Source organism: Saimiri boliviensis, chromosome 8, assembly GCF_048565385.1.
Source record: "Saimiri boliviensis isolate mSaiBol1 chromosome 8, mSaiBol1.pri, whole genome shotgun sequence".
Classification (NCBI taxonomy): domain Eukaryota; kingdom Metazoa; phylum Chordata; class Mammalia; order Primates; family Cebidae; genus Saimiri; species Saimiri boliviensis.
Window position 1 is genome coordinate 59,309,672 of NC_133456.1, and position 27,041 is coordinate 59,336,712.

A 27,041-nucleotide genomic window follows, 5' to 3' on the forward strand; every position below is an offset into this window, starting at 1 on the left:
CAAGTCAGCTTCATCCCTGGAATGCAAGTCTGGTTCAACACATGCAAATCAGTAAACACAATCCATCACATAAACAGAACCAAAGGCAAAAACTACAAGATTATCTCAACAGATGCAGAGAAGGCCTTTGACAAAATTCAACAGCCCTTTATTCTAAAAACTCTCAATAAACTAGGTATTGATGGAATGTATCTCAAAATAATAAAAGCTATTTATAATAAACCACATCCAATATCCTATTGAACGGGCAAAAACCAGAAGCATTCTCTTTGAAAACCAGCACAAGACAAGGATGCCCTCTCTCACCACTCCTATTCAACATAGTATTGGAAGTTCTGGCCAGGGCAATCAGGCAAGAAAAAGAAATACAGGGTATTCAATTAGGAAAAGAGGAAGTCAAATTGTTTCCATTTGCAGATGACAGGATTGTATATTTAGAAGACCCTATAGTCTCAACCCAAAATCTCCTTAGATAAGCAACTTCAGCAAAGTCTTAGGATACAAAATCAATGTGCAAAAATCAAAAGCATTCCTATACAGCAATAACAGACAAACAGCCAAATCATGAGTGAACTCCCATTCACAATTGCTACAAAGAGGTTTAAATACTTAGGTATACAACTTACAAGGGATCTGAAGGACCTCTTCAAGGAGAGCTACAAACCACTGCTCAAGGAAATAAGAGAGAACACAAACAGATGGAACAATATTCCATGCTTATAGTTAGGAAGAATCAATATTGTGAAAATGGCCATACTGCCCAAAGTAATTTATAGATTCAATGCTATCCCCATCAAGCTACCACTGACTTTCTTCACAGGATTTGAAAAAACCACCTTAAATTTATGGAACCAAAAGAAAAATTAAAAAAAAAAAAAAAAAAAAAGCCCCCATAGACAAGACAATCCTAAGCAGAGAAAGAAAAAATAAATAAATAAAAAAGCTGGAGGCATCATGGTACCTGACTTCAAACTGTATTACAAGGCTAGAGTAATCAAAACAGTATGGTAATGGTACCAAAACAGAGATATAGACCAATGGAACAGACAGAGACCTTAGAAATAATGCCACACATCTACAACCATCTGATCTTTGATAAACCTGACAAAAACAAGCAATGGGGAAAGGATTCCCTATTTAATAAATGGTGTTGGGAAATCTGGCTAGCCATATGCAGTAATCTGAAAAATGGATCCCTTCCTTACACCTTATACAAAAATTAACCCAAGATGAATTACAGATTTAAACATTTAAGACCTAACATCTTCAACAGCACCTTGAAAAAATGCACTGAAAAACAAAAACAAAAACAAAAAACCTAACATCATAAAAGCCCTAGAAGAAAACCTGGGTATTACCATTCAGGACATAGGCATGGGCAAGGACTTCATGACTAAAACACCAAAAGCATTGGCAGCAAAAGCCAAAATAGACAAATGGGATCTAATTAAACTTAAGAGCTTCTGCACAGCAAAAGAAACTATCATTGGGGGGATCCAAGATGGCCAAATAGGAATAGCTCTGGATTGCATTTCCCAGTGAGAACGCAGAGGGAGAGTGATTACTGCATTTCCAAACAAATTTTTACTGCCCACAGACCAGGAGATTCCCAGGCGGAAAAGCGCCACCAACCCCCAGGGCAGCCATTTCAGTTGGCGCCACGGGTCTCCACACAAAAACACAAATCCAGGCACCTTTTGAACTGGTGACTGGAACACCTGGGAGGCAGTCACCTGTGCAACTGAAAAAAAAAGGGACTGAAATGGGGAGCCAGGACAGGAGATTCTTGGGTGGAAAACCACCACAAGCCCCCAGCATGGCTGTTTCAGCCGGCGCAGTGGGTTTCCACACAAAATCTCACACAAATCTGGGCACCTTTACAACCAGTGACTGGAACACCTGGGAGACAGAGTCACCCATGCAACTGAAAAAAAAAAGGGGGCTGAAACAGGGCGCCAGGAGATCTGGCTCAGCTGGTCCCAACCCCGCAAAGACCAGCAATCTGAAATGCTCTGGATTGAGAGTTTCACAGCAAGCACAGCTGGACCTGGGATGGTCCACCTCTGTGTAGGAAGGGTGTCTGCCATCACTGAGGCAGTCCACCGATACCGAGGCAGTCTGCCATTACTGAGGCAGTCCGCCATTATCAAGGCAACCCGCCATTACAGTCTGCCATTACCGAGGCAGTTCTAACTATACCCCATAAACAAAACTGCAAGGAGGTTCACACAGCAGCTGGGCAGAGCCCAAAGCAGTTCAGCAACACCTCTGCTGGCAGACTGTGACTAGGCTACCTCCTCACTGGGCAGGGCATCTCTGAAAAAAGGCAGTGGCATGACAGAAACTTATAAATAAAGCACCACCTTCCTGGGACAGAGCACCTGGGAAAAAAATGGCGGTTATGAGTTCTGCTGCAGCCGACTTAAACACACCTATCCAGTAGCTCTAAGCAGAATAATGGAGTTCACAGCTTAGCACCTGAACTCCTGAAAAGGACAGACTGTCTCCTCAAGCAGCTCCCCAAACCCTGTATATCCAAAGAGTCACCTCATAAAGGAGAGCTCAGACTGACATCTGGCAGGTATCTTTCTGGGATAAAGATAGCAGTAGAAGAAACTGCCAGTGACCCTTACTGTTCTGCAGCTGGTATAGGTGATCCCCAGGCAAGTAGGGTCTGGAGTGGACCTCCAGCAGTCCTACGTTAGAGAGGCCTGACTGTTAGAAAGAAAACTAAGAAACAGAAAGAAATAACTTCATCATCAACAAATAGAACATCCACTCAGAGACTCCATCTACAAGTCACCAACTACAAAGATCAGAGGGAGATAAATCCACAAAGAGGGGAAGAAACCAGTGCAAAAAGGATGAAAATACCCAAAACCAGAATGCCTCTCCTCCTCCAAGGGATAACAAGTCCTCACCAGCAAAGCAACAAGGCTGGATGGAGAACGAGTCCAATGAATTGACAGAAACAGGCTTCAGAAGGTGGGTAATAAGAAATTTCTCTGAGCTAAAAAAACATGTTCTAACTCAATGCAAAGAAACTAAGAACCTTGAAAAAAGATTTGATGAAATGCTAATGAGAATAAACAGCTTAGAGAGGAATATAAATGAATTGATGGAACTGAAAAACACAAAACAAGAACTTTGCGAAGCATACACAAGTTTCAATAGCCGAATTGACCAAGCAGAAGAAAGGATATCAGAGATTGAAGATCAACTCAATGAAATAAAATGAGAAGGCAAGAGTAGAGAAAAAAGAATAAAAAGAAACAAACAAGGCCTCCAAGAAATATGGGATTATGTGAAAAGACCTAATCTACATTTGTTAGGTGTACCTGAATGTGATGGAGAGAATGAATACAAGCTAGAAAACACTCTTCAGGATATTGTCCAGGAGAAGTTCCCCAACCTAGCAAGGCAGGCCAACATGCAAGTACAGGAAATACAGAGAACATCACAAAGATATTCCTCAAGAAGAACAACCCCAAGGCACATAATCGTCAGATTCGCCAGGGATGAAATAAAGGAAAAAATGCTAAGGGCAGCCAGAGAGAAAGGTCGGGTTACCCTCAAAGGGAAGCCCATCAGACTCACAGCAGATCTCTCAGCAGAAACCCTATAAGCCAGAATAGAATGGAGGCCAATATTCAACATCCTTAAAGAGAAGAACTTTCAACCTAGAATTTCATATCCAGCCAAACTAAGTTTCATAAGTGAAAGAGAAATAAAATTTTTTGTGAACAAGCAATTGCTCAGAGATTTCATCACTACCAGGACTGCTTTATAAGAACTCCTGAAAGAAGCACTAAACATACAAAGGAACAACCAGTACCAGCCACTCCAAAAACATACCAAATGGTAAAGAGCATCGGCACAATGAAGAAACTGTATCAACTAATGGGCAAAACAACCAGGTAGCATCAAAATGGCAGGATTGAAATCACACATAACAATATTAACCTTAAATGCAAATGGGCTAAATGCCCCAATTAAAAGACACAGACTGGCAAATTGGATAAAAAGTCAAAACCCATTGGTGTGCAGTATACAGGAAACCCATCTTACATGGTAGGATACACATAGGCTCAAAATAAAGGGATGGAGGAAGATTTACCAAGCAAATGGACAGAAGAAAAAAAAAAAAAAGCAGGAGTTGCCATCCTAGTCTCTGATAAAATAGACTTTAAATCAACAAAGATCCAAAGAGACAAAGAAGGACATTACATAATGATAAAAGGATCAATGCAACAAGAGCTAACAATGCTAAATATATACACACCCAATAATACAGGAGCACCCAGATACATAAAGCAAGTTCTTAATGACTTACAAAGAGACTCAAACTCCCATACAATGATAGTGAGAGACTTTAACACTCCACTGTCAGTATTAGACAGATCAACGAAACAGAAAATTAACAAATATATCTGGGACTTGAACTCAGACCTGGACCAAGCAAACCTAAAGGACATTTACAGAACTCTCCACCCCAAATTCTGAGAATATACATTCTTCTCAGCACCACACCTACTCTAAAATTGACCACATAATTGGAAGTAAATTGGTCCTCAGCAAATGCAAAAGAACAAAAATGATAACAAACAGTCTCTCAGACCACAGTGCAATCAAGTTAGAACTCAGAACTGAGAAACTAACTCAGAACTGCACAACTTCATGGAAACTGAACAACTGGCTCTTGAATGTTTACTGGATAAGCAATGAAATGAAGGCAGAAATAAAGGTGTTCTTTGAAACCAATGAGAACAAAGACACAACATACCAGAATCCCTGGGGCACATTTAAAGCAGTGTCTAGAGGAAAATACATAGCAATAAATGCCCACAAGAGAAGCAAGGAGAGATCGAAAATTGGCACCCTATTGTCAAAATTGAAAGAGCTAGAGGAGCAAGATCAAAAAAACTCAAAAGCTAGCAGAAGACAAGAAATAACTAAGATCAGAGCAGAACTGAAGGAGATAGAGTCACAAAAAAATCCTTCAAAAATCAATAAATCCAGAAGCTGGTTTTTTGAAAAGATCAACAAAATAGACCACTAGCCAGATTAATAAAAAAGAAAAGAGAAAAGAATCAAATAGATGCAATAAAAACGATAAAGGGGATACCACCACAGATTCCACAGAAATACAAACCACCATCAGAGATTACTAGGAACAACTCTATGCACATAAACCAGTAAACCTGGAAGAAATGGATAAATTCCTGGACACTTGCACCCTCCCAAGCCTAAACCAGGAAGAAGTCGAAACCCTGAATAGACCAGTAACAAGGTCTGAAGTTGAGGCAGCAATTAAAAGCCTACCACCCCAAAAAAAGCCCAGGCCCAGATGGGTTCACAGCCGAATTCTACCAGACATACAAAGAGGAGCTGGTACCATTCCTTCTGAAACTATTCCAAACAATCCAAAAAGAGGGAATCCTTCCCAAATCATTTTATGAGACCAAAATCATCCTGATACCAAAACCCGGCAGAGACTCAAAATGAAAAGAAAACTTCAGGCCAATATCCATGATGAACATAGATGCAAGTATCTTCAATAAAATACTGGCAAACCGATTATAGCAGCACATCATAAAGCTTATCTATCACAATCAAGTAGGCTTCATCCCAGGGATGCAAGCCTGGTTCAACATACGCAAGTCTATAAACGTAATTCACCACATAAACAGAACCAAAGACAAATACCACATGATCATCTCAATAGATGCAGAGAAGGCCTTTGACAAAATTCAACAGCTCTTTATGCTAAAAACTCTCAACAAACTAGGTATTGACTGAATGTATCCCAAAATAATAAAAGCTATTTATGACAACCCAAAGCCAATATCGTACTGAATGGGCAAAAACTGGAAGCATTCCCTTTGAAATATGGCACTAGACAAGGATGCTCTCTCTCACCACTCCTATTCAGTATACTACTTACTGGAAGTTCTAGGCAGAGCAATCAGGCAAGAAAAAGAAATAAAGTGCATTCGATTAGGAAAGAAGGAAGTCAAATTGTTTCTATTTGCAGATGACATGATTGTATATTTAGAAGACCCCATCATCTCAGCCCAAAATCTCCTTAAACTGATAAGCAACTTCAGCAAAGTCTCAGGATACAAAATCAATGTGCAAAAATCACAAGCATTCCTATACACCAATAACAGACTTAAAGAGAGCCAAATCAAGAACGAACTGCCATTCTCGATTGCTATAAAGAGAATAAAATACCTAGTAATACAACTAACAAAGGATGTAAAGGACCTCTTCAAGGAGAATACAAAGCACTACTCAATGAAATAAGAGAGGACACAAACAGATGGAGAAACATTCCATGCTCATGGTTAGGAAGAATCAATATCATGAAAATGGCCATACTGCCCAAAGTAATTTATAGATTCAATGCTATCCCCTTCAAGCTACCAATGACCTTCTTCACAGATCTGGAAAAAGCCACCTTAAACTTCATATGGAACAAAAAGAGAGCCCGCATAGCCAAGCCCATTCTAAGCAAAAAGAACAAAGCTGGAGGCATCACGCTACCTGACTTCAAACTATACTAAACGCTACAGTAATCAAACAGCATGGTACTGGTACCAAAACAGAGATATAGATCAATGGAACAGAACAGAGGCCTTGGAGGCAACGCCACACATCTACAACCATCTGATCTTTAACAAACCTGACAAAAACAAGCAATGGGGAAAGAATTCCCTGTTTAATAAATGGTGTTGGAAAAACTGACTAGCCATGTGCAGAAAGCAGAAACTGGACCCCTTCCTGATACCTTACACTAAAATTAACTCCAGATGGATTAAAGACTTAAACATAAGACCTAAAACCATAAAAACCCTAGAAGAAAACCTAGGCAAAACCATTCAGGACATAGGCATAGGCAAGGACTTCATGACTGAAACACCAAAAGTATTGGTAATGAAAGCCAAAATAGACAAACGGGATCTAATTAAACCCAGAGCTACTGCACAGCAAAAGTAACAATCAGTAGAGTGAACTGGCAACCAACAGAATGGGAAAAAATTTTTGCAATCTACCCATCTGACAAAGGGCTAATATCCAGAATCTGCAAAGAACTAAAACAGATTTACAAGAAAAAACCAAACAACCCTATCCAATAGTGGGTGAAGGATATCAACAGACACTTTTCAAAAGAAGACGTATATGAGGCCAACAAACATATGAAAAAATGCTCATCATCACTGGTCATTAGAGAAATGCAAATCAAAACTACATTGAGATAACATCTCACTCCAGTTAGAATGGCGATCATTAAAAAATCCGGAGACAATAGATGCTGGAGAGGATGTGGAAAAATAGAAACAGTTTTATACTGTTGTTGGGAGTGTAAATAAGTTCAACCATTGTGGAAGACAGTGTGGTGATTCCTCAAGGACCTAGAAATAGAAATTCCATTTAACCCAGCAATCCCATTACTGGGTATATATCCAAAGGATTATAAATCATTCTATTATAAGGACACATGCACACGAATGTTCACTGCAGCACTGTTTACAATAGCAAAGACCTTGGAACCCACCCAAATGTCCATCGATGATAGACTGGACAGGGAAAATGTGGCATATATACACCGTGGAATACTATGCAGCCATAAAAAATGATGAGTTCATGTTCTTTGTAGGGACATGGATGAAGCTGGAAACCATCATTCTCAGCAAACTGACATAAGAACAGAAAATCAAACACTTCATGTTCTCGCTCATAGGCGGGTGTTGAACAATGAGAACACATGGACACAGGAGGAAAGCATCACACACTGAGGTCTGTAGTGGGGAACTAGGGGAGGGACAGCAGAGGGTGGGGGGTTTGGGAGGGATAACATGGGGAGAGATGCCAGATATAGGTGATGGGGAGGAAGGCAACAAACCACATTGCCATGTGTGTACCTATGCAACAATCCTGCATGTTCTTCACATGTACCCCAAAACCTAAAATGCAATAAAATATATTTTTAAAAAAGCTATCATTAGAGTCAACCAGCAACCAACAGAATGGAAAAAAAATTTTGCAATCTACTCATCTGACAAAGGGCTAATATTCAGGATCTACAAAGAACTTAAACAAATTTACAAGAAAATAACAACTCCATCAAAAAGTGGGCAAAGGATATGAACAAACACTTTCCACAAGAGGACATTTATGCAGCCAACAAATATGAAAGAAAAGCTCATCATCACTGGTCATTAGAGAAATGCAGATTGAAACCACATTGAGATACCACCTCATACCAATTAGGATGGTGGTCATTAAAAAATCTGGAGACAAGAGATGTTGGAGAGGATGTAGGGAAACAGGAATGCTTTTACACTGTTGGTCAGAGTGTAAATTAGTTCAACCATTGTGGAAGACAGTGTGTTGATTCCTCAAGGATCTAGAAATAGAAATATCATTTGATCCAGCAATGCCATTACAGGGTATATACCCTAAGGATTATAAATCATTCTATTATAAAGGCACACGCACATGTATGTTTATTGTGGCACTGTTCACAATAGCAAAGACTTGGAACTAACCCAAATGCCTATCAGTGATAGACTGGATAAAGAAAATGTAGCACATATACACCATGGAATACTATGCAGCCATAAAAAGGATGAGTTCATGCCCTTTGCAGGGACATGGATGAAGCTGGAAACCATCATTCTCAGCAAACTGACACAAGAACAGAAAACCAAACACTGCATGTTCTCACTCATAGGTGGGAGTTGAACAATGATAACACATGGACACAGGGAGGGGAACATCACACACCAGTGCCTATTGGGGGGAGGGGGGCTGGGGTAGGAATAGCAGAGGAGTGGGGGGCTAGGGGAGGGATAGCATCAGGAGAAATACCTAATGTAGATGATGGGGTAATGGATGGATGCAGCCAACCACCATGGCCTGTGTATACCTATGTAACAAACCTGCACTTTCTGCACATGAACCCTAGAACTTAAAGTATAATACAAAAAATTTTTTTAATTGCAGTGAGATATGTATTACATTAAATTTGCCATTTTAACAAATTGTAAGCATATAATTCTGGGCATTAATTACACTCACAGTATAATCAAACCATCACCACTATCTTTTTCCAAAACTTTTTCATCACCCCAGAGCAGTAACTTCCTATTCTCCCTCTTCTCTGAGTCCCAAGTAACCTCTAACCTACTTTCTGCCTCCACTACTTTTTTTTTTTTTTCCTTTGGAGACAGGGTTTTGTGCTGTTGTCCAGCTTGGCATTCAGTGGCACAAGTATAGCTCATTACAGCCTCGACCTCCTGGACTCAAGTGATCCTCCCACCTCAGCCTCTCAAGTAGCTGAGGCTACAGGAGGAATGTGCCATCATGCCTGGCTAATTTTTAAAATTTTTTTGCAAAGATGAGATCTCTGCATGTTGCCCAGACTTGTCTTGAAATCCTGTGCTGAAGCAATCCTTTCTCCTCAGCCTCCCAAAGTGCTACTATTAAGGCGTTTGCCACCATGCCTGGGTGAATCTGCCTATTTTAGATCTTTCATGTAAGTGAATCCTATAGCATTTGTTCTTCTGTATTTGTCTTATTTCATTCTGCAAAACATTTTCAAGGTTCACCTGTGCTCTAGTTTTTTTTTTTTTTTTTTTTTTTTTTTTTTTTTTTTTTTTTTGAGACGGAGTTTTGCTCTTTTCACCCAGGCTGGAGTGCAATGGCGCGATCTCGGCTCGCCGTAACCTCCACTTCCTGGTTTCAAGCAATTCTCCTGCCTCAGCCTCCCGAGTAGCTGGGACTACAGGCACTCACCACCATGCCAAGCTAATTTTTGTATTTTTAGTAGAGACGGGGTTTCACTATGTTGACCAGGATGGTCTCGATCTCTTGACCTCGTGATCCACCCGCCCCGGCCTCCCAAAGTGCTGGGATTATAGGCGTGAGCCACCACACCTGGCCGTGCTCTAGCATTTTTAAGTAGAGAAGTGATTTAGAGCCAGCAACATTCCAGAAAGACAGCGTTAGAAGGTGCATATGGGTGAGGTGTTGCGGATCTCATTCCAGTTGCTTCGGCACCTTGCTGGCTTGTTCAGTATTGTGGAGAGCCTTTATTACTTTCAGGGGCTGGAAACCTAAACATATTACAAGTGTGTCACCAAATTTTGATCAATATCTACAACTTACTTATGCTATGACTGAGGGCACACATGGTTTATAGTGAAACCTGTTTGATGTTGATATCTGATATAATGGCATGGCAAAACATGGGATACCATCGCTGGGTGAAAGGAGAGGAGTTATAAACATCAACGGAAAACAAGCCAAGAGGGGGTAATTGTAGCGGCTTTTAGAGGTGAGCATCATTGTGCTGCAGCAGTGGCCATGTGGTAATTATTTCTGATTTGTCACAAATGCACTAAAATACCGTTTAGTGGCTGCCCAAAATGCTAGAATTGGAGAGCATACCAGATATACAAAAAATTTAAGAACAAATATATCCACTGGGTGCAGTGGCTCACGCCTGTAATCCCAGCACTTTGGGAGGCTGAGGCAGGCAGATTACAAGGTCAAGAGATCAAGACAACTTGGCCAACATGATGAAACCCTGTTTCTATTAAAAATGCAAAAAATTAGGCCGGGCACGGTGGCTCAAGCCTGTAATCCCAGCACTTTGGGAGGCCGAGGCGGGTGGATCACAAGGTCAAGAGATCGAGACCATCCTGATCAACATGGTGAAACCCCGTCTCTACTAAAAATACAAAAAAATTAGCTGGGCATGGTGGCCCGTGCCTGTAATCCCAGCTACTCAGGAGGCTGAGGCAGGAGAATTGCCTGAACCCAGGAGGTGGAGGTTGCGGTGAGCCGAGATCGCGCCATTGCACTCCAGCCTGGGTAACAAGAGCGAAACTCCGTCTCAAAAAAAAAAAAAAAAAAAAAAGCAAAAAATTAGCTGGGCGTGGTGGTGTGTGCCTGTAGTCCCAGCTACTCAGGAGGGAGGCTGAGGCAGGAGAATCACTTGAACACAGGAAGCACTGGGGGACAGAGCAAGACTCCACCTCAAAAAAAAACAAAAAAAAAAAACCAAAAAACAAAAAAACAAAGAACAAATATACCTAGACTCATAACATGCTCACATTTAATTTGTAAAAAGTCAACTCTACATGCTAGAAACAGCCAGTGAAAGAGAGAAAGAAAATAACCAAATTGTGCAAGTGATCCTGGTTGCTATTTCACTCAATGAGCTTGTGTCCCAGAGTTGGTGTGACCTGAGAAATACACATGGATTTTCATAATTTCCACTGTGTGATGTTGCACAAGAACATGAGTCTAGGGTTTACAAATACGTACTTTTCATACAACATGGTCATGAAAGAGAATCTACTACTTCATCTAGGCTCAAATAAAGAAGAATCAATATATTCCAAAGTCAGTTGTATTGGACTTACCAAAAGAGGGCATATCACTTTTTAACGTAGAACATCTCTAATAAATTTTGTGGTACAATTTTAACCAGACACAATTTTCACCTTAGGGACTGCCTTTAGAACCTAACTTCTCCTCTGATTCTAGATTCCTCTTCATTATAGAAGACAATGGAAAAGCAACAGCATCCTTCAAGTTTTCTTGTACATCATCTGCAGTGCTATTGAAATTTAGGAGTTGCAAAGAGGAGAAACCAACTAGAGCTAGCTGAAGCTTAAAGAAAAGATATTGGTTGGGGGTATTTTATAAAAATCTGTATTTGTACATACAGGTGTAAAGATGCAAAGGAAGCAATGGATGCCTTCTAAGAAGATGGTAGACTTTCCTTTAAGTGAGCCTCAAGCTGTAATTGCATATGAATCACCTGTTGACCTTGTTAAACAATCACATCATTATTCAACAGATCTGGGATTGAATATCATGTAACAAGCCCCCAGGTGTTAACAAGCTATGGCAGGTCAGTGACACCACTGACCCTGATAGCAATCTGAGTAGTAAGATTCAAATGCTGCTATTTTGTTACCACCTAGTCTCTGAAGCTTTCACTTCCCAATTTCAGATTTCCAAGAAGGGACCTGATGCCCTAGCCTGGGTCAGGCATCTGCCACTCCTGGATCCATCCATGACATCCAGGGGTGTCAGGCTATGAAAGAGCAAAATCACCACCAGCAGCAGCAGCATGTAATGAATGTGAACCACTGGACTGTCCCTGTGCTGTGCATCTCATACATATTATCTCCTTTAATCTGCAAGTCAACCTTTAAAGTAAGGGAGAAAACTGCAGTTTAGAGAAGCCCAGTGGTTAATGAGTGTAAGATCTGGGCTTTGGCAACACAGCCTGATTCTAGAGCTCCTGTGCTCTACCAACTTCAAGATTTGGCCAGGAGAGTAGGGTCCCTTGGGCCTGTGGGAGGCTAAGAGGAAGAGGAATCGTTGTTACCTGGGCAGTTGGCCCCTAGATTTACTATACAGCCACTTCACTAGTATTTGTGAACAAATAAAGGTAGGGACAAGTTAGATTACTGAAATTTTATGGCTTCCCCAATAAATAATACCCCTCTTTCCACCCAAGTTCAGAAAAAGGACACAGATGTCACATAGGAGTCTGAAGTAGATATAGCATGAAGAGCAGACAAAAGCAAGGTCTGTGGGACAGTTTAGAACCTGGCTGCTTGCTAGCATGCCCTGTGCCTTGCCTATACTCCAGACCTGGTGAGTCAAGATCTCCACGTCCCCAGGGTCCCCAGGTGAAGCGTTAGGATTCACCAACATTACCTGGAATTTCACAAGGAGCTCTAGACGATGGCAGGGCTCTCTCAGCATTCTTGCTGGTAGAAACCACCAAGCTCAGTTTACTGCAGGGCTGGGGAGCTGACCAAAACGTGCCCTCTCTGCAGCCAAACAGATTGAAAGAGGCGGAAGAGGATTGTCTAATGACAGGAAGAGGCGGGGAGAGGCCAGAGTGAGCTCTGCTGTTCTCATGCCTCACGCTGCATATTATTATAGTATCACCTAGGAACCAAAATAATAATAATAATAAATCAACAATTGCATTCACCCTCAGATATTATTATTATTTATTATTTTGAGACAGGGTCTCACTCTGTTGCCCAGGCTGAAGTGCAGTGGCACAATCATGGCTCACTGTAGCCTTGACCTCCTGGTCTCAAGCTATCCTCCCACCTCAACCTCTAGGAGTAGCTGGGAATACAGGCATGCACCACCATGCCAGGCTAATTTTTTTTTTTTTTTTTTTTTTCCCCCAGAGATAGGGTTTCTCCATGTTGCCCAGGCTGGTCTCAAAGTTCTGCCCTCAAGCAATCCTTTCTCCTTGGCCTTCTAAAGTGCTGGGAGTTCAGGTGTGAGCCACCACACCTGGCCTGGATATTCATATTTAGTTGGCACATTGTAGGGTTGGGCCAATTACAATATGTCTTTTAAAAAAACCTTCTTAGATGTATATAACACACTGGTCTAGCTTCAGTCCCTCTGTGGAGATAGAAGAAGTGGGACCTGAGTGTTCCTTCTTTCTTTTTTTTTCTTTCTTTCTTTTTTTTTTTAGTGTTCTTTCTTAACAATTACTCTCCTACTTCAATGTGGTATCAGGGAAAGGTATTAGAGTTCAGAGCAGGGCTTCTCAGGCTTTAATGCACCTAGGCATCAGCTGAGGATCCTTTGCAGGTGCAGATTGTGATTTAGTCCTGGCTGGGGAATGGAACACTGCCTTTCTAAGCAGCTCCCGGGAGTGATCACCTCAGGTGATCCTCCCACCTTGGCCTCCCAAAGAGCTGGGATTATAGGCATGAGACACTGTGCCAGGCCCATGCCTAAACTTTTTAAACAAGAGAAGGAAAACTGATCTTCATTAGTTAGATGTCTGGATTATGCAGACTGACCACTGTGTTATTATATAGAATATGGTGAAAAGCACTATTATATATGGCTTGTTGATAGCTCCACCTCGGTAATTTAGCTAAGCCTTAATTAAGATAGTCTGTTAACCACAAAGGCGGGAGTTGGTGTCAGGTCAAAAATTAGATCCAACTATGACTCTGTGGTTGATGGTTCAGAGAATGCTCAACAACAAAGGGAACTGAGAATGCAGTACGACAATCTTTCTAACATTTAATTCAGGGAAAATGTCATCGCCAGCACAGCTTAACATTAACTGGGCATTTAAAAGTTTTACTTGCTCACCTGGCAAACCTAAATACAGCGTTGGTAAAATTACACACTGGGATAGGAAAACTGTAGTCTAGGTCACTTGATGAAAGAGAGAGATGTGTGAGAAAGAAAGGGGAAAGAATGAACTTAACAATCATTCCGATCTGGTTGATTTCTGACCCGATACTTTTATCATGTGACCTTGGGCAGTGTGAGCAGTTCCTCCAGGCTTCCTTTCTCCCTCCCATCTGTAAAACTGGCATCTATTTTATGGATGGGAGAAAGATGTCTTCTCTGGTTATTTAAGATGAACTGTTAATGCACTGCAGTTCTGAGTCGTATTGGAGTCTGAAGAAAAAGGAAGAGTAATACTAAGCTTGTATTTATATAAAATTTTGGCTTTTTCCATTTTATTTTTTAAATTTATTTTTGAAATAAGGTCTGGCTCTATCACCCAGGCTGGAGTTCAGTGGCACAGTCTCAGCTCACTGCAGCTTCAGCCTCCCAGGCTCAAGCGACACTCCCACCTGCATCCTGAGTTGCTGGGATTACAGGTGCAAATCACCACGCCCAGCTAAATTTTCTATTTTTTTGTAGATACAGGATTTCACCATGTTGCCCAGGCTGGTCTCAAACTCCTAGACTCAAGCAATCCACTCACCTCGGCCTCCCAAAGTGCTGGGATTATAGGTGCGAGCTACTATGCCGGGTTGACATTTTTTTTTTTTTTTAAATCACAGTAAAATATTGCATGAAGTTTGATTTTTTTTCAAAAGACTGCATTGAAATATTATTTATTTTGTCAATCAGATTTTTGGGTGTACTCTTAAAATTTCCACGTGAGCAGGTACCTCACTCATTTAACCCTAAGCCTGGCCTTGGCACTCAATGTCTGTTAAATATTAATATTTAATGTTTGTTTTAAATTTAATATTTAGACAATGCTAAATGTTATTTACCCTCTTATATGCCACTTCCTTGTAGTATCCAATTAGAAACAATAATGACAACAAACATTTATATGGGCTCACTTTGTCCCAGGCACTGCGCTAAGCCCTGGAAGAACATCATTTTATTGAATGCTTAACATTCTATGAGATTGCTACAATTATTTCCATTTTATAAAAAGTGATATTTAAAAAAATTAAACTACTTCCTTGAGAAGACAAAGCTAGTAGATGGAGTTGTTGGGCATTAGAAATTGTTTTGTTTGTGTTTTTTTTCTGCAGGGCGACTGAAACTTGTTTGTCCACGTGAAAGTGTTACTTCAGACTCAACAAATCCTGCCTACCATAACCCAGACAAACCTCTAGGTGTCATCATTGACCAAGCTCCAGAATTGTAGGCCAGAGAAAACTATTTTTAGAAAAGGTTTTCTCAAATAGTTGTGTGACATGGGAGTGCACACTTATGAAAATGTAGCAGTGTCGAGTGTCCGTGTGAGATGGTGGTAATGACTTTAAAGTAAAATAAATCTGCTAGCGTATGTGATTTTCTCTGTGAATATTTAGCTCCTTGGCTACAGGTTGATTGCTGGATTTTGATACAGTTCTAAAGGACTGAGATTTTGATTGGCTGCAAATAGATTTGATGGATAGATGGATTCTTGACCAATTTTATGTAGATGTGATGGAACCCAAATGTTTGTTTTGAAAGCCTTTAAAAATGTGTCCGTGGCCGGGCTCGGTGGCTCAAGCCTGTAATCCCAGCACTTTGGGAGGCCGAGGCGGGTGGATCACGAGGTCAAGATATCGAGACCATCCTGGTCAACATGGTGAAACCCCGTCTCTACTAAAAATACAAAAAATTAGCTGGGCATGGTGGCGTGTGCCTGTAATCCCAGCTACTCAGGAGGCTGAGGCAGGAGAATTGCCTGAGCCCAGGAGGCGGAGGTTGCGGTGAGCCGAGATCGCGCCATTGCACTCCAGCCTGGGTAACAAGAGCGAAACTCCGTCTCAAAAAAAAAAAAAAAAAAAAAAAAAAAAAAATGTGTCCGTTTCACCGAAATTGTAACAGATTTCTAAATAAATAAATAAAAAGAAGAAAGAAAAGGTTTTCTCAGGTGTGTTCTTCCAGAGGAGTTTCTGTGCATTCTGTACGTGCTTACAGACCAAATGGGGCCTGTTCTTAAAGGTTCTCCGTCTGAAGAAAGGCTCTGGGTTTGAGCAGGGCCAGCCTCTCTGTGGATGGGAAGGATAAGACACCCATTTGCTCAGCCTACAATCTCCAAGGGTTTTTCAAACATCTATTATTGTCCTCCCTGCTCCTGAGCAGGGGCCTGGCAAGCAGGTTTTCCAGGTGTCTTGTATCTATAGGACATGCCCTGTTTTAATGATTTTGTTTGGTGTCCTGCATGGATTTTTTTCCAAGATGCCTTAAATGTCCTATATTCAACTTTTAAAAATAAATTACAAAAATTTGGTGCTTAGAGCTATTTTTCCAATTTAACTGGCCTTCTGTATTTGCATTTGCTGCATCTGACCATCCTTCTGGTTGACTTGTTTACATTCGTATGAACATAGTAAAGGTAGGTTCCTGTCTTTGAGTCAGAAGCAGGGCTGTCCTAGTCCTGACCTTGCAGAAGGGCTCTAGCTGAAGTGTTGGAAAAATGCCTTAATCAGTTTGATTCCTCAGGTTAGACCTGTGTGCAATCTCCCTGCACAATGGACTCCAGAGTGGAGCAAATTTGCACTTTACAAAGTTTCTGTCTTATACATTTATGACTTGGAATCCAGGTCTGGGTGCCTTCTAGCTACGTAACTTAGGCAAACTACTTAACCTTCCTGAGCTTCTGCTTGGAATCAATAATTACAAACTTGCTGTGAGTATTAAATAAGAAAAAAGTGGACAGGCACGGTGGCTTACACCTGTAATCCCAGCACTTTGGGAGGCCGAGGCGGGAAGATAACTTGAGGTCAGGTGTTGGAGACCAGCCTAGTCAACATGATTAGATACCGTCTCTACTAAAAATACAAAAATTAGCTGGGTGCAGTGGTGCACATCTGTAATCCGAGCTACTCAGGAGGCCGAGGCAGGAGAATCACTTGAACCTGGGAGGTAGAGGTTACAGTGAGCCAAGATCACACCACTGCACTCCAGCCGGAGCAACAGAATGGGTCCCATCTCAAAAAATAAACAAATAAAAATAAAAGTGAAAAAATAAATAAGAAAAAAGTGTTCCCAGGACCTACAGCAGCGCCCAAGACATGAATCAACCCTCAACAACGATGAGTTAGTGTTGTCATTTCAGTAGCTAAAGGAAGGCAGTGCAAATCCTCGAAACACTAGCTTAATATTCAACATCACTTTCTGCTTTTTATCCCTCAGGAAATACTTTATATTATGAAATACCTTCTAGAGACCTGATGTTATGCTGAACTGATTACATGCATTATCTTGTTCATCCCACACAATGTCTTTGTGAGATATGCACTAGAGAGGAAACTAAGGCCCAGGGAGGTCAGGAAACTACCCATAGTTCATATAACTAGCCAGTGGCAAGGCCAGGAAACATTCCAGACCCAGCAGTCTGTCTCCAGTTCTGCATGACTTCAAAGTCTACACATTTAACCACTACTTTATAAAAGACGGGGATGTCTGCATAGATACCCACTATCAGATCCCTGAGAGGCTTCTTCCATGGTAATTGAAGGGCTGCTGGAAATGCCCTTCCCAGTCTTGGGCTGTCAGTATTCTTGATGAGACCTTTCTCATGATGCCTTTCCAATTCTTAATCTTCTTTTTTCTTTTTAGAGACAGGGTTTGACCTTGTCACCGAGGCTGGAGTGCAGTGGTGTGACCATAGTTCATTGTAATCTTGAACCCCTGGGCTCTAGTGACCCTCCCATCTCAGTCTCCAGAGTAGTTTGGACTACAGGGGCATGCCACCACACCCAATCCTTTTTTATTATTTTGTAGAGACAGAATCTTACTATAGTGCCCAGGCTGGTCTCAAACTCCTGGCCTCAAGCGATCTTCCTGCCTTGGCCTCCTTCCAAAGTGTTGGAATCACAGGCTTGGGCCACTGTGCCCAGCCCTGATCTTCTTATGAAGCCGTTTTCTTCTGAAAATGAGGAAGGCCACATAGAGAATGGTTTCTCTGGTGAAGTTATGTGTGCGCGTTGGGAAGAAGAGGCCAGCTGCTGTGATGCTCGTCTAGTTCACTACATCTCATCATGTCTTCCAAGTACATTCTTCAAACACCACTGCTCCTTTCCTCCAGCCTGTCTGCACATAGCCCAGTCAGTGTTAATTGGCCCCACAGGAATATTTTCAAGCCATGTCCTGATCAGAAGTGTTGCAATTGCATAGCTTGAAAACCCACCAGCTGCAGGCTGCCCTAGGTTGTTTTTTCCCCGCCTAGTTATTTTCACCCTGCTGATCTGATTCCCAACCTTCCCTCTTTCTACCTCCCTGGGGCTACTTCGGTTGCTTCTTTCCTTCCCTTTTCATTTTCATTGATTTCCATTTCAGAGAGGTGGTTGTTTGGCTTTTTTTTTTTTTTTTTTTTTTTTTTTTTGAGATGGGGTTTTGCTCTGTTGCTCAGGCTGGAGTGCAGTGGCATGATCATGCCTTACTGCACCCCTGACCTCTGAGGCTTAAATTATCTCCCACTTAAGCCTCCCAAGTAGCTGAAACTACAGGTGTGCACCATAGTGCCTGGCTAATTTTTCTATTGATCAGTAGAGATGGGGTTTCACCATGCTGGCCAGACTGGTCTCAAACTCCTGACCTCAAATGATCTGCTCATCTCAGCCTCCCAAAGTGCTGGGAGTATAGGCGTGAGCCACCGCACCTAGCCAGACACAAGATTTTTCAAATCATGTACATTTTTATCTGGTCCCAACTGCTATGGTTTAAGTGTTCGTCCCCTCTGAAACGAAATGTTGAACCTTAATCACCAATGTGGCAGTATTGAGAGATGGGGCTTTTTAAGAGACAACTGGGAGATGAGAACTCTGCCCTTAAGAATGGATTAATCCGGCCGGGAGTGGTGGTCCACGCCTGTAATCCCAGCAATTTGGGAAGCCGAGGCGGGCGGATCACGAGGTCAAGAGATCAAGACCATCCTGGCCAACATGGTGAAACCCTGTCTCTATTAAACATACAAAAATGAGCCGGGTGTGCACATGCCTATATTCCCAGCTACTCAGGAGGCTGAGGCAGGAGAATCGCTTGAATCTGGGAGGCGGAGGTTGCAGTGAGCAGAGATTATGCCACTGCACTCTAGTCTGGCGACGACCAATTGAGACTGTCTCAAAAAAAAAAAAAAAAAAAAAGGATTAATCCATTCATAGATTTTTTTTTTTTTTTTTTTTTTTTTTTGAGGAGGAGGAGTTTCGCTCGTTACCCAGGCTGGAGTGCAATGGCGCAATCTCGGCTCACTGCAACCTCCGCCTCCTGGGTTCAGGCAATTCTCCTGCCTCAGCCTCCTGAGTAGCTGGGATTACAGGCACGTGCAACCATGCCCAGCTAATTTTTTTGTATTTTTTAGTAGAGACGGGGTTTCACCATGTTGACCGGGATGGTCTCGATCTCTTGACCTCGTGATCCACCCGCCTCGGCCTCCCAAAGTGCTGGGATTACAGGCTTGAGCCACCGCGCCCGGCCACAATCCATTCATAGATTAATGGATTAATGAGTTAATGTGGAAATGGGACTGATGGCTTTACAATAAGAGGAAGACAGACCTGAGCTAACACAATGGACCCCTCACCATGTGGTGCCCTGTGATGCTTCAGGACCCTGCAGAGTCCCCATCAACAAGAAGGCCCTTACCAGATGTAGCCCTTTGACCTTTGATTTCCCCACCTCTAAAACTGTAAAAAATAATTTTCTTTTCTTTGTAAATTACCCAGTTTCACGTATTGTTATAGGCAATAGAAAACAAACCAAATCCTCAAAAACCATTTCTTTCACTTTTCTCCTTCCTCCCTTCAAAACTGAGAGTCTCTGTTTTAAACACTGAAGGCAGGACCCATAGAGATAGGTGTAATACTTTTTCCTATATAAGCCCCCAGGATTTCTCAATGAGGGATAACTTTGGGCAGGACGTTTTGTTGTGTTGGATTATTCCATACACTGCAGTATGATTTTTATTATTGTTGTGTTTGTTTTCTGAGACAAGGTCTCACTCTGTTACCCAGGCTAGAGTGCAGTGGTGTGATCCTGGCTCACTGCAGCTTTGGCCTCCTGGGCTCCAGTGATCCTCCTACTTCAGCCTCCTGAGTAGCTGGGACCACAGGTACACACCATCATGACTGGCTAATTTTTTTTTTTTTTTTTAGGGATGGGGTTTCACCACATTCCCTAGGCTAGTCTCAAATTTCTCGGCTCAAGTGATCCTTCTGCCTCAGCCTCTCAAAGTGCTGGGATTACAGGTGTAAGCTACCACACCTAGGTGCAGTATATTTAATGATGCTGGTTCTCTCCAAATCGTTAGGAGAAGCCAAAACATATTTCCAGGTGCCCCACTGGGTATGGTGAAGTCCTAGTTGTAAAATTACAGATCTTTTAAACCTTAGGTACTTCATGAATGTTATAACCATTCAAGAAGAGAAAATTATATGAAACTCAGAAGTTAGATGAACTCCCATCTCCCTCCTAGTCCCAGTACACTATTCTTGCCAAGGCTTCTGATATTCAAAAGCAAAACGAAACAGAATGTGTTTGTGTCTGTTTTAATGTTAAGAACAACAATCAGGTAAGTATTGCCAAAACAGATCTTTCGCACACTTTCTATATTCTTTTGCAGAGGTGACAGACTCTCCTTGAATCACCAAAGGCAGAAAAGGATGAAAGTGTTACAAGAACACGCTGATGGTGGGCTCAGATTCTGATCTGAGATTAATCTCAGATGCACTCTTTCCAAAGATAATCAAGAGTGAAGTCCACAGGTCCATACATCTGATAGGGCTGAATTTTGAGAGGGCGTCTCAAGGGCGTTGTAAAAGAGCCTTTTGTAATTCACATTATCACACTGCCCCTGAACAATCCAAAATGGGGAAGGATCAATAAATACTTTCAGTGTCACTGATCAATATTTAGTTCATTATGGTTATCTGCGATTTTAACAAGTATATTCACTAGTGTAAGACATTTTATTGACTAGAAAACAATTTAAGAAAGGTACTTGATCCACTAGCAATAAATTATGTACTTGATCCTTTAATACTTCAGTTCAGTGGTCACCACCTGAGACTGGGTAGTTTCCTAAGTAAGGGTAACTGTGACCTGTGCTTGGATTTAGGCCTGACTCTGCCCTTCTGCCACTAGAAAACGAAAAAAAATTAGGACTGTTATCATTAGGAAGTAACAATGAGCAAGAATAACTGGATTTAGCATGTATCCATTCAACTTTCATTAATCCATTAAAAAAGTTATGTTTGAGGGCTGGGCGCGGTGGCTCATGCCTGTAATCCCAGCACTTTGGGAGGCCGAGGTGGGTGGATCACGAAGTCAAGAGATCGAGACCATCCTGGTCAACATGGTGAAACCCCATCTCTACTAAAAATACAAAAAATTGGCTGGGCATGGTGGCACGTGCCTGTAATCCCAGCTACTCAGGAGGCTGAGGCAGGAGAATTGCCTGAACCCAGGAGGCGGAGGTTGCGGTGAGCCGAGATCGCGCCATTGCACTCCAGCCTGGGTAACAAGAGCGAAACTCTGTCTGAAAAAAAAAAGAAAAAAAAAAAGTTATGTTTGCTACTTTCACTCTTTCTATGGAGAAGCTGCTCCTGGAAAGGATTCATGGAATGAGGAATTTGTAGTTTAGTATCTGGAGTTTGCCAACTCAGGATTTACTTCCTGCTTTTCTCCTGCTAGTGGTAAATTAGATGACCTTTCTAATTCTCACATTCTTTCTCTGTAAAATGGAGATTCTATAGCACTATACACCCTATTAGGCTGTTGTGGGGAGTAAAGGGGGAAACACACATAAAGCACTTTTGCATGCCAGCCTGGCATACACTGAACTAGAATTCAACAAATGCCAACTCGTTTTTGCAGCAGGAGATACTTTCCTTTTTTCTACTCCAAAGTGGCACAAAGATGGTGGTGGAAGGGAGGCCGAAGAGTAGAGAAAAGCCAGGGAAGTCCAGAGGAGGGGCATATGAAAAGAGAGAAACAGGCCGGGTATGGTGGCTCAAACATGTAATCCTAGCACTCTGGGAGACTGAGGACGGCAGATCACTTGAGGTCAGGAGTTCAACACCAGCCTGGACAACATGGTAAAAACCTATGGATACTAAAAATACAAAAATTAGATGTGTATGGTGGTGCGCACCTGTAATCCTAGCTACTTGGGAGGCTGAGGCAGAAATGCTTGAACCTGGGAGGTGGAGGCTGCAGTGAGCTGAGATCGTGCCACTGCACTCCAGCCTGGGCCACACAGCAAGATTCCATCAGAAAAAAAGAAAAAGAAAAAGAAATAGGATGTAAGAGGCTCACTAAACTTTGAGCTCATAAAGAAGTTAAGTTTTTTATTATCTTCTGGGCTTTGTGTACACGTCAAAGGATTTTTCTCCTTAGAAATGGACTGTATCTCCATGCCCTGTGAGATAATAGGAGACAACTATTGGCTTGTCTTAACAAGCATGGATGAAGCACTTTCCCTGACATAACTCCAAGTCAGTGCTTATTAAAAGGTGGGCTGCAACTTGGGGCAAGACAAGTACAGAAATTGAGTTGGTATTTAGAAACTTCGATTGCAACTTGAAAGGGTAGTTTTATGTCTGCTGAATCTAATAATAAATAGGGATGTATATTTTCTTATCTGTTTTTTCAATCATCTAGTAATTTACTTTTTTCTGAATTAGCTTTTCTCCTCTAGTAATTTGCTTTTATTTTACTTTATAAAACTATTGGTACACAATGAATTTGAAATTTTAAAAATTAGTCTTTCACTACTGATAGTTTGAGAAGCACTACTCTAGAAAATAATCCAAACTTGCTTCCTGTACTGAAGAAAGTCAGTCATTCTTCCAGTTCTGGAAGCTCTTTAAGGACTGACATTCGTGGAAACTCTTTAGTCTGAACCTTTGTTCCTAAGAACAGGCCAAACTAATAGTTTAAAACAATTCTGGAATCTTTATTTCTTATAATATTTAAGCTTTTGTAAGTACAAGAAATAATTTTGAAAAATTTTCTCAAATATAGAAAAATATATAAATGTCAAGGAGGGTGAGGCAATTTTAAAAATCCACCTTTTTAAACATACATCTTTATGAGGTAGATCAATATGTATTGATACAGAGGCCCAAGATACATTGGATGAACAAAAACCAAAAAACAAAAACAAGTTGTAAAATTGTACTTGTAATATGCTGGATTTAAAAATAAATTACTATATGCATAGAAAAAAATCCAAACAAATGTACAATAAATTAACTATTATATCTGAGAGTGTTAGGCTAATGGGCATGATTATGTTTTTGTTATATTTTGTGTTTCCATTTAATATTTTTACCATGAATATATGGTATTTTGTAATAAAAAAAGGAAACTTACACGTTGAATAATGTAATTTTGTCACTTTCTGGTTTTTTAATAAATAATGTTTAATTGGTTTAATACCAATGTAGTTGAGAAATGTTTTTCAAAAGAGATGAAGGAATTCATGCAGCAGGCTTGCTGAGTTTCCATTTCTTTCTTCCTGTTTGTTTTTTTTTTTTCTGAGACAAAGTCTAGCTCTATTGCCCAGGCTGGAGTACACTGGTACGATCCAGGCTTGCTGCAAAGTCTGTCTCCTGGGCTCAAGCTATCCTCTCACCTCAGCCTCCCAAGTAGCTGGGATTACAGACACACATCACCACGACTGGCTAATTTTTGTATTTTCACAGAGATGGGGTTTCACCATGTTGCCCAGGCCGGTCTTGAACTCCTGACCTCAAGTGATCCTCCCGCCTCAGCCTCCCAAAGTGCTGGGGTTACAGATGTGAGGCACCATTCCTGGCCCTGAGCTTCCATTTCTATAACTTCTTTTGCTCTTTGGGAGCCAAGTTCTATTTGTTCTTTCAAGGCATACTTGGAATTGTAACCATACCATTTCTGGAAGAGAAAGATATTATTTTATGTAAGATAGATATATGGAAATATTAAGGTCTCCCTACATTTCGTTTCCACTCCATTCTCTACATTATATAGGATTAAAGGAAGTCAGAGAACTAATTTCTTGAATTTAAAAGACCTGTTTGCCAGTCTGTGAGATTAGTATAAATTACTTGCTACAAACAAACAACATTCCCAAGATTAAAAAACCTAAAAATTTTCATCAGTCATCCTCAGTGAGACAAACTACCGTATTTCAACAATTCTAAGAAAACTTGATTGTAAGACACAGGATTATTTTTAATGTATTATTAAGAAAAAACTGCCAATTCAAGTAGAATATGTCATCCATCAAAAGAGGAACCCTACTATCTCACACTTGCCAAAACAAACAAACAAACAAAAAAACAAAACCAAAAAGATGAACCCTATTTTCAAATGTAAATATTTTTAAATGTACAACAGGCCAGGTGCGCTGGCTCATTCCTATAATCCCAGCACTTTGGGAGGCTGAGGCAAAAGGATCACCTGAGGTCAGGAGTTTGACCAACATGGAGAAATCCCATCTCTACTAAAAATACAAAATTAGCTGGGCGTTGTGGCGCATGCCTGTAATCCCAACTACTTGGGAGGCTGAGGCAGGAGAATCACTTGAACCCAGGAGGCAGAGGCTGCAGTGAGCCGAGATCATGCCATTGCACTCCAGCCTGGGCAATAAGAGCAAATAATCTCAGTCTTAAAAAAAAAAAAAAAAAAAAAAAAAAAAAGCACATCCTAGAATTAATAAAATACGGTAATACTGTAATTAAAAATCTTAAATCTTGCTCAATATAATTACTTGAAATAGAGCACTGTGACCTACTTCACATGAACCCTTGACATAAATGGAAAAATACATAAACATTTTCAGTAGCACACCTTTCATTTATTGACCTATGTAAAAAAATAATAGGTCTTGAAAAGTCAGAACAATAAAAGAATATGCAAAAGGGTTATTTCTGTTTCTAGAAGGCTATACAAATATGCAAAAAAGAAATAAGTTATTTTTTTTGCTTGTCTTTTTTCCAAATTTTTTTGCCAAACTTCACTTCTAATTATACAAATGACTAAGGACCAGTTTAACAAATCATTTATATATATATATACATATATATACATATATATATATGTATATATATTACATGCTTTGGAATATAGATAGAAAATGTTCCAAAAAAGTTGTTCAGAAACTTTTCTATTCACAATATGAACAAGAAACTTGTATAAAAGAGGGGGAAAGGAGCACCTTTTATGGAATTTTGAAGCAAAGACGACAAAAAAGATCAATCTGGAATATGGAAATCATTTGCTTTAAAAAACAAACAAAACTCTACAATAAACCATAGCTAATTAGTTCTTCCAAGGAAAGTATGAGGTAGTTTTAGCCTCATAATTAAATCCACCGCAGCTGGAGATTTTTTGTCATTGTTGTTTTTTTTTATGTTAACCTTGTTTTTGTCACATGGTGACTTGGAACCATTTGCGGAATCCAGACTCGTTTAATTTTCTAATGTTCACCATTTTAAGGCACACAATTCATCCAAAATGACATGGCTTTTTTTTTTTTTTTTTTTTTTTTTTTTTGCTGTTGTTTTGGATGCTTTCTGTATCATCTTAAAATACTTTTTCAAACTCATAAAAACTTTCCACATTAAGTCTGCCACTTCAAATGACAACCAAGTTGGAGAATTACCAGCCAGAACAATAGCTCATCATGCAATTAGTGGAGAAAGGGAAAAGGAGCTCAATGATATTGTACCTAAGAAAATTCTCCAAGCAGAGTTTGTCAATTATTCAGTGGGCTGCTTCGTTTTCCCCAATCTGCTACCATAAGTTATATTACAGGATGCTACGGTAATAAGTTTTTCCAGAACCCTTTACGGTGCTTATGAAAAACATCGCTCTTTATCGTATCCTAAAAAACATTTACACTCATTCAGAACTTCATGAAAATCCAGCTTCAAGTAATTTTCCAATACTGTCTAAATTGTCCATGTGTGTGTAGAAAGAGCATATTATTCTTCATCAGCTCACGAATTCAAACTCGGTGATGTGAGCAATGACTCCGGAGCTTCTGGTTCCCCTTTTCTTATCCTGCTGAATTGTGCTCTGAGATTTCCCCTGTCCTTATTGCCATGGGACATCCTGAATGTCCTTTCATGGTTTTGAGGTTTGCCTTTAACAACTTCTATTCCCTTTAAAAGTGCTTGCTGTTAATGAAGGCTTCACACTGAGTCCTCTCTTGGCAATGCTTCAATGTGGGGGCAGACTCTGCTGTTAGATTAGTGCCTAGAGTTTGAAAGTCCAAGTCACTCTTCAGGGGCTTTGTGGGGCTTACTGTGTGATTCACTGATTCACTTCCAGGGCAACTAAGTCTTCTCTTCAACCTTTGATGTCTTTAGGTTTCTAAAGCCAACATCCTCTGGGAAGACAAATACAATTTGCAAGGCACACTAGTGTGAGAATGCAGTGCTTGGTCAAGAGGTCCAACTGCAGTTCAGACTAATGTTCCAGGTTTGGAGTCTTCATGCCAAAAGAGTCTCTGCTCGCTACTCTCCAGGCTGTCTTCCAGCGGGTGTCCATCTGTACCGTCCAGTTGACTGATTTCTGTGTACTGTCTATTTAAAAAAAAAACAGGAAAGTTACTACTTGTGGCCATATTTTTCTCCCTAAGGCACAAACACTACATTTAAAGTAGTTAGTAGGAAGCACTGTTAAGAAAAATTTCCCAAAATGTAGAGATAAGGCAACGGAAAAGGATGCCTGCATGCTTTTCCCATGTCATACTGGAGCATTGTTTAACAGGCCCATAAAAAGGA

General features: G+C 40.8%; 2 protein-coding genes across 8 annotated transcripts in view; both read right to left on the reverse strand.

Annotated features, from left to right (window-relative positions):
* The window catches only part of LMOD3 (leiomodin 3), a 61,437-nt gene extending 48,522 nt beyond the window's left edge, over window positions 1-12,915 (reverse strand). For both annotated transcript variants that reach the window (XM_074404531.1, XM_010350121.3), the window contains exon 1: window positions 12,748-12,915. The gene's annotated coding sequence lies outside the window, so the exon portion shown is untranslated. The remainder of the gene's footprint in view (window positions 1-12,747) is intronic.
* A 10,876-nt stretch (window positions 12,916-23,791) lies between these two features.
* FRMD4B (FERM domain containing 4B) overlaps window positions 23,792-27,041 on the reverse strand; it is a 362,743-nt gene continuing 359,493 nt past the window's right edge. For all 6 annotated transcript variants that reach the window (XM_074404537.1, XM_074404536.1, XM_010350118.3 and 3 more), the window contains one exon: window positions 23,792-26,840. In XM_074404537.1, the coding sequence (XP_074260638.1) occupies window positions 26,725-26,840 (116 nt within the window). In that variant the 3' untranslated portion in view covers window positions 23,792-26,724. The remainder of the gene's footprint in view (window positions 26,841-27,041) is intronic.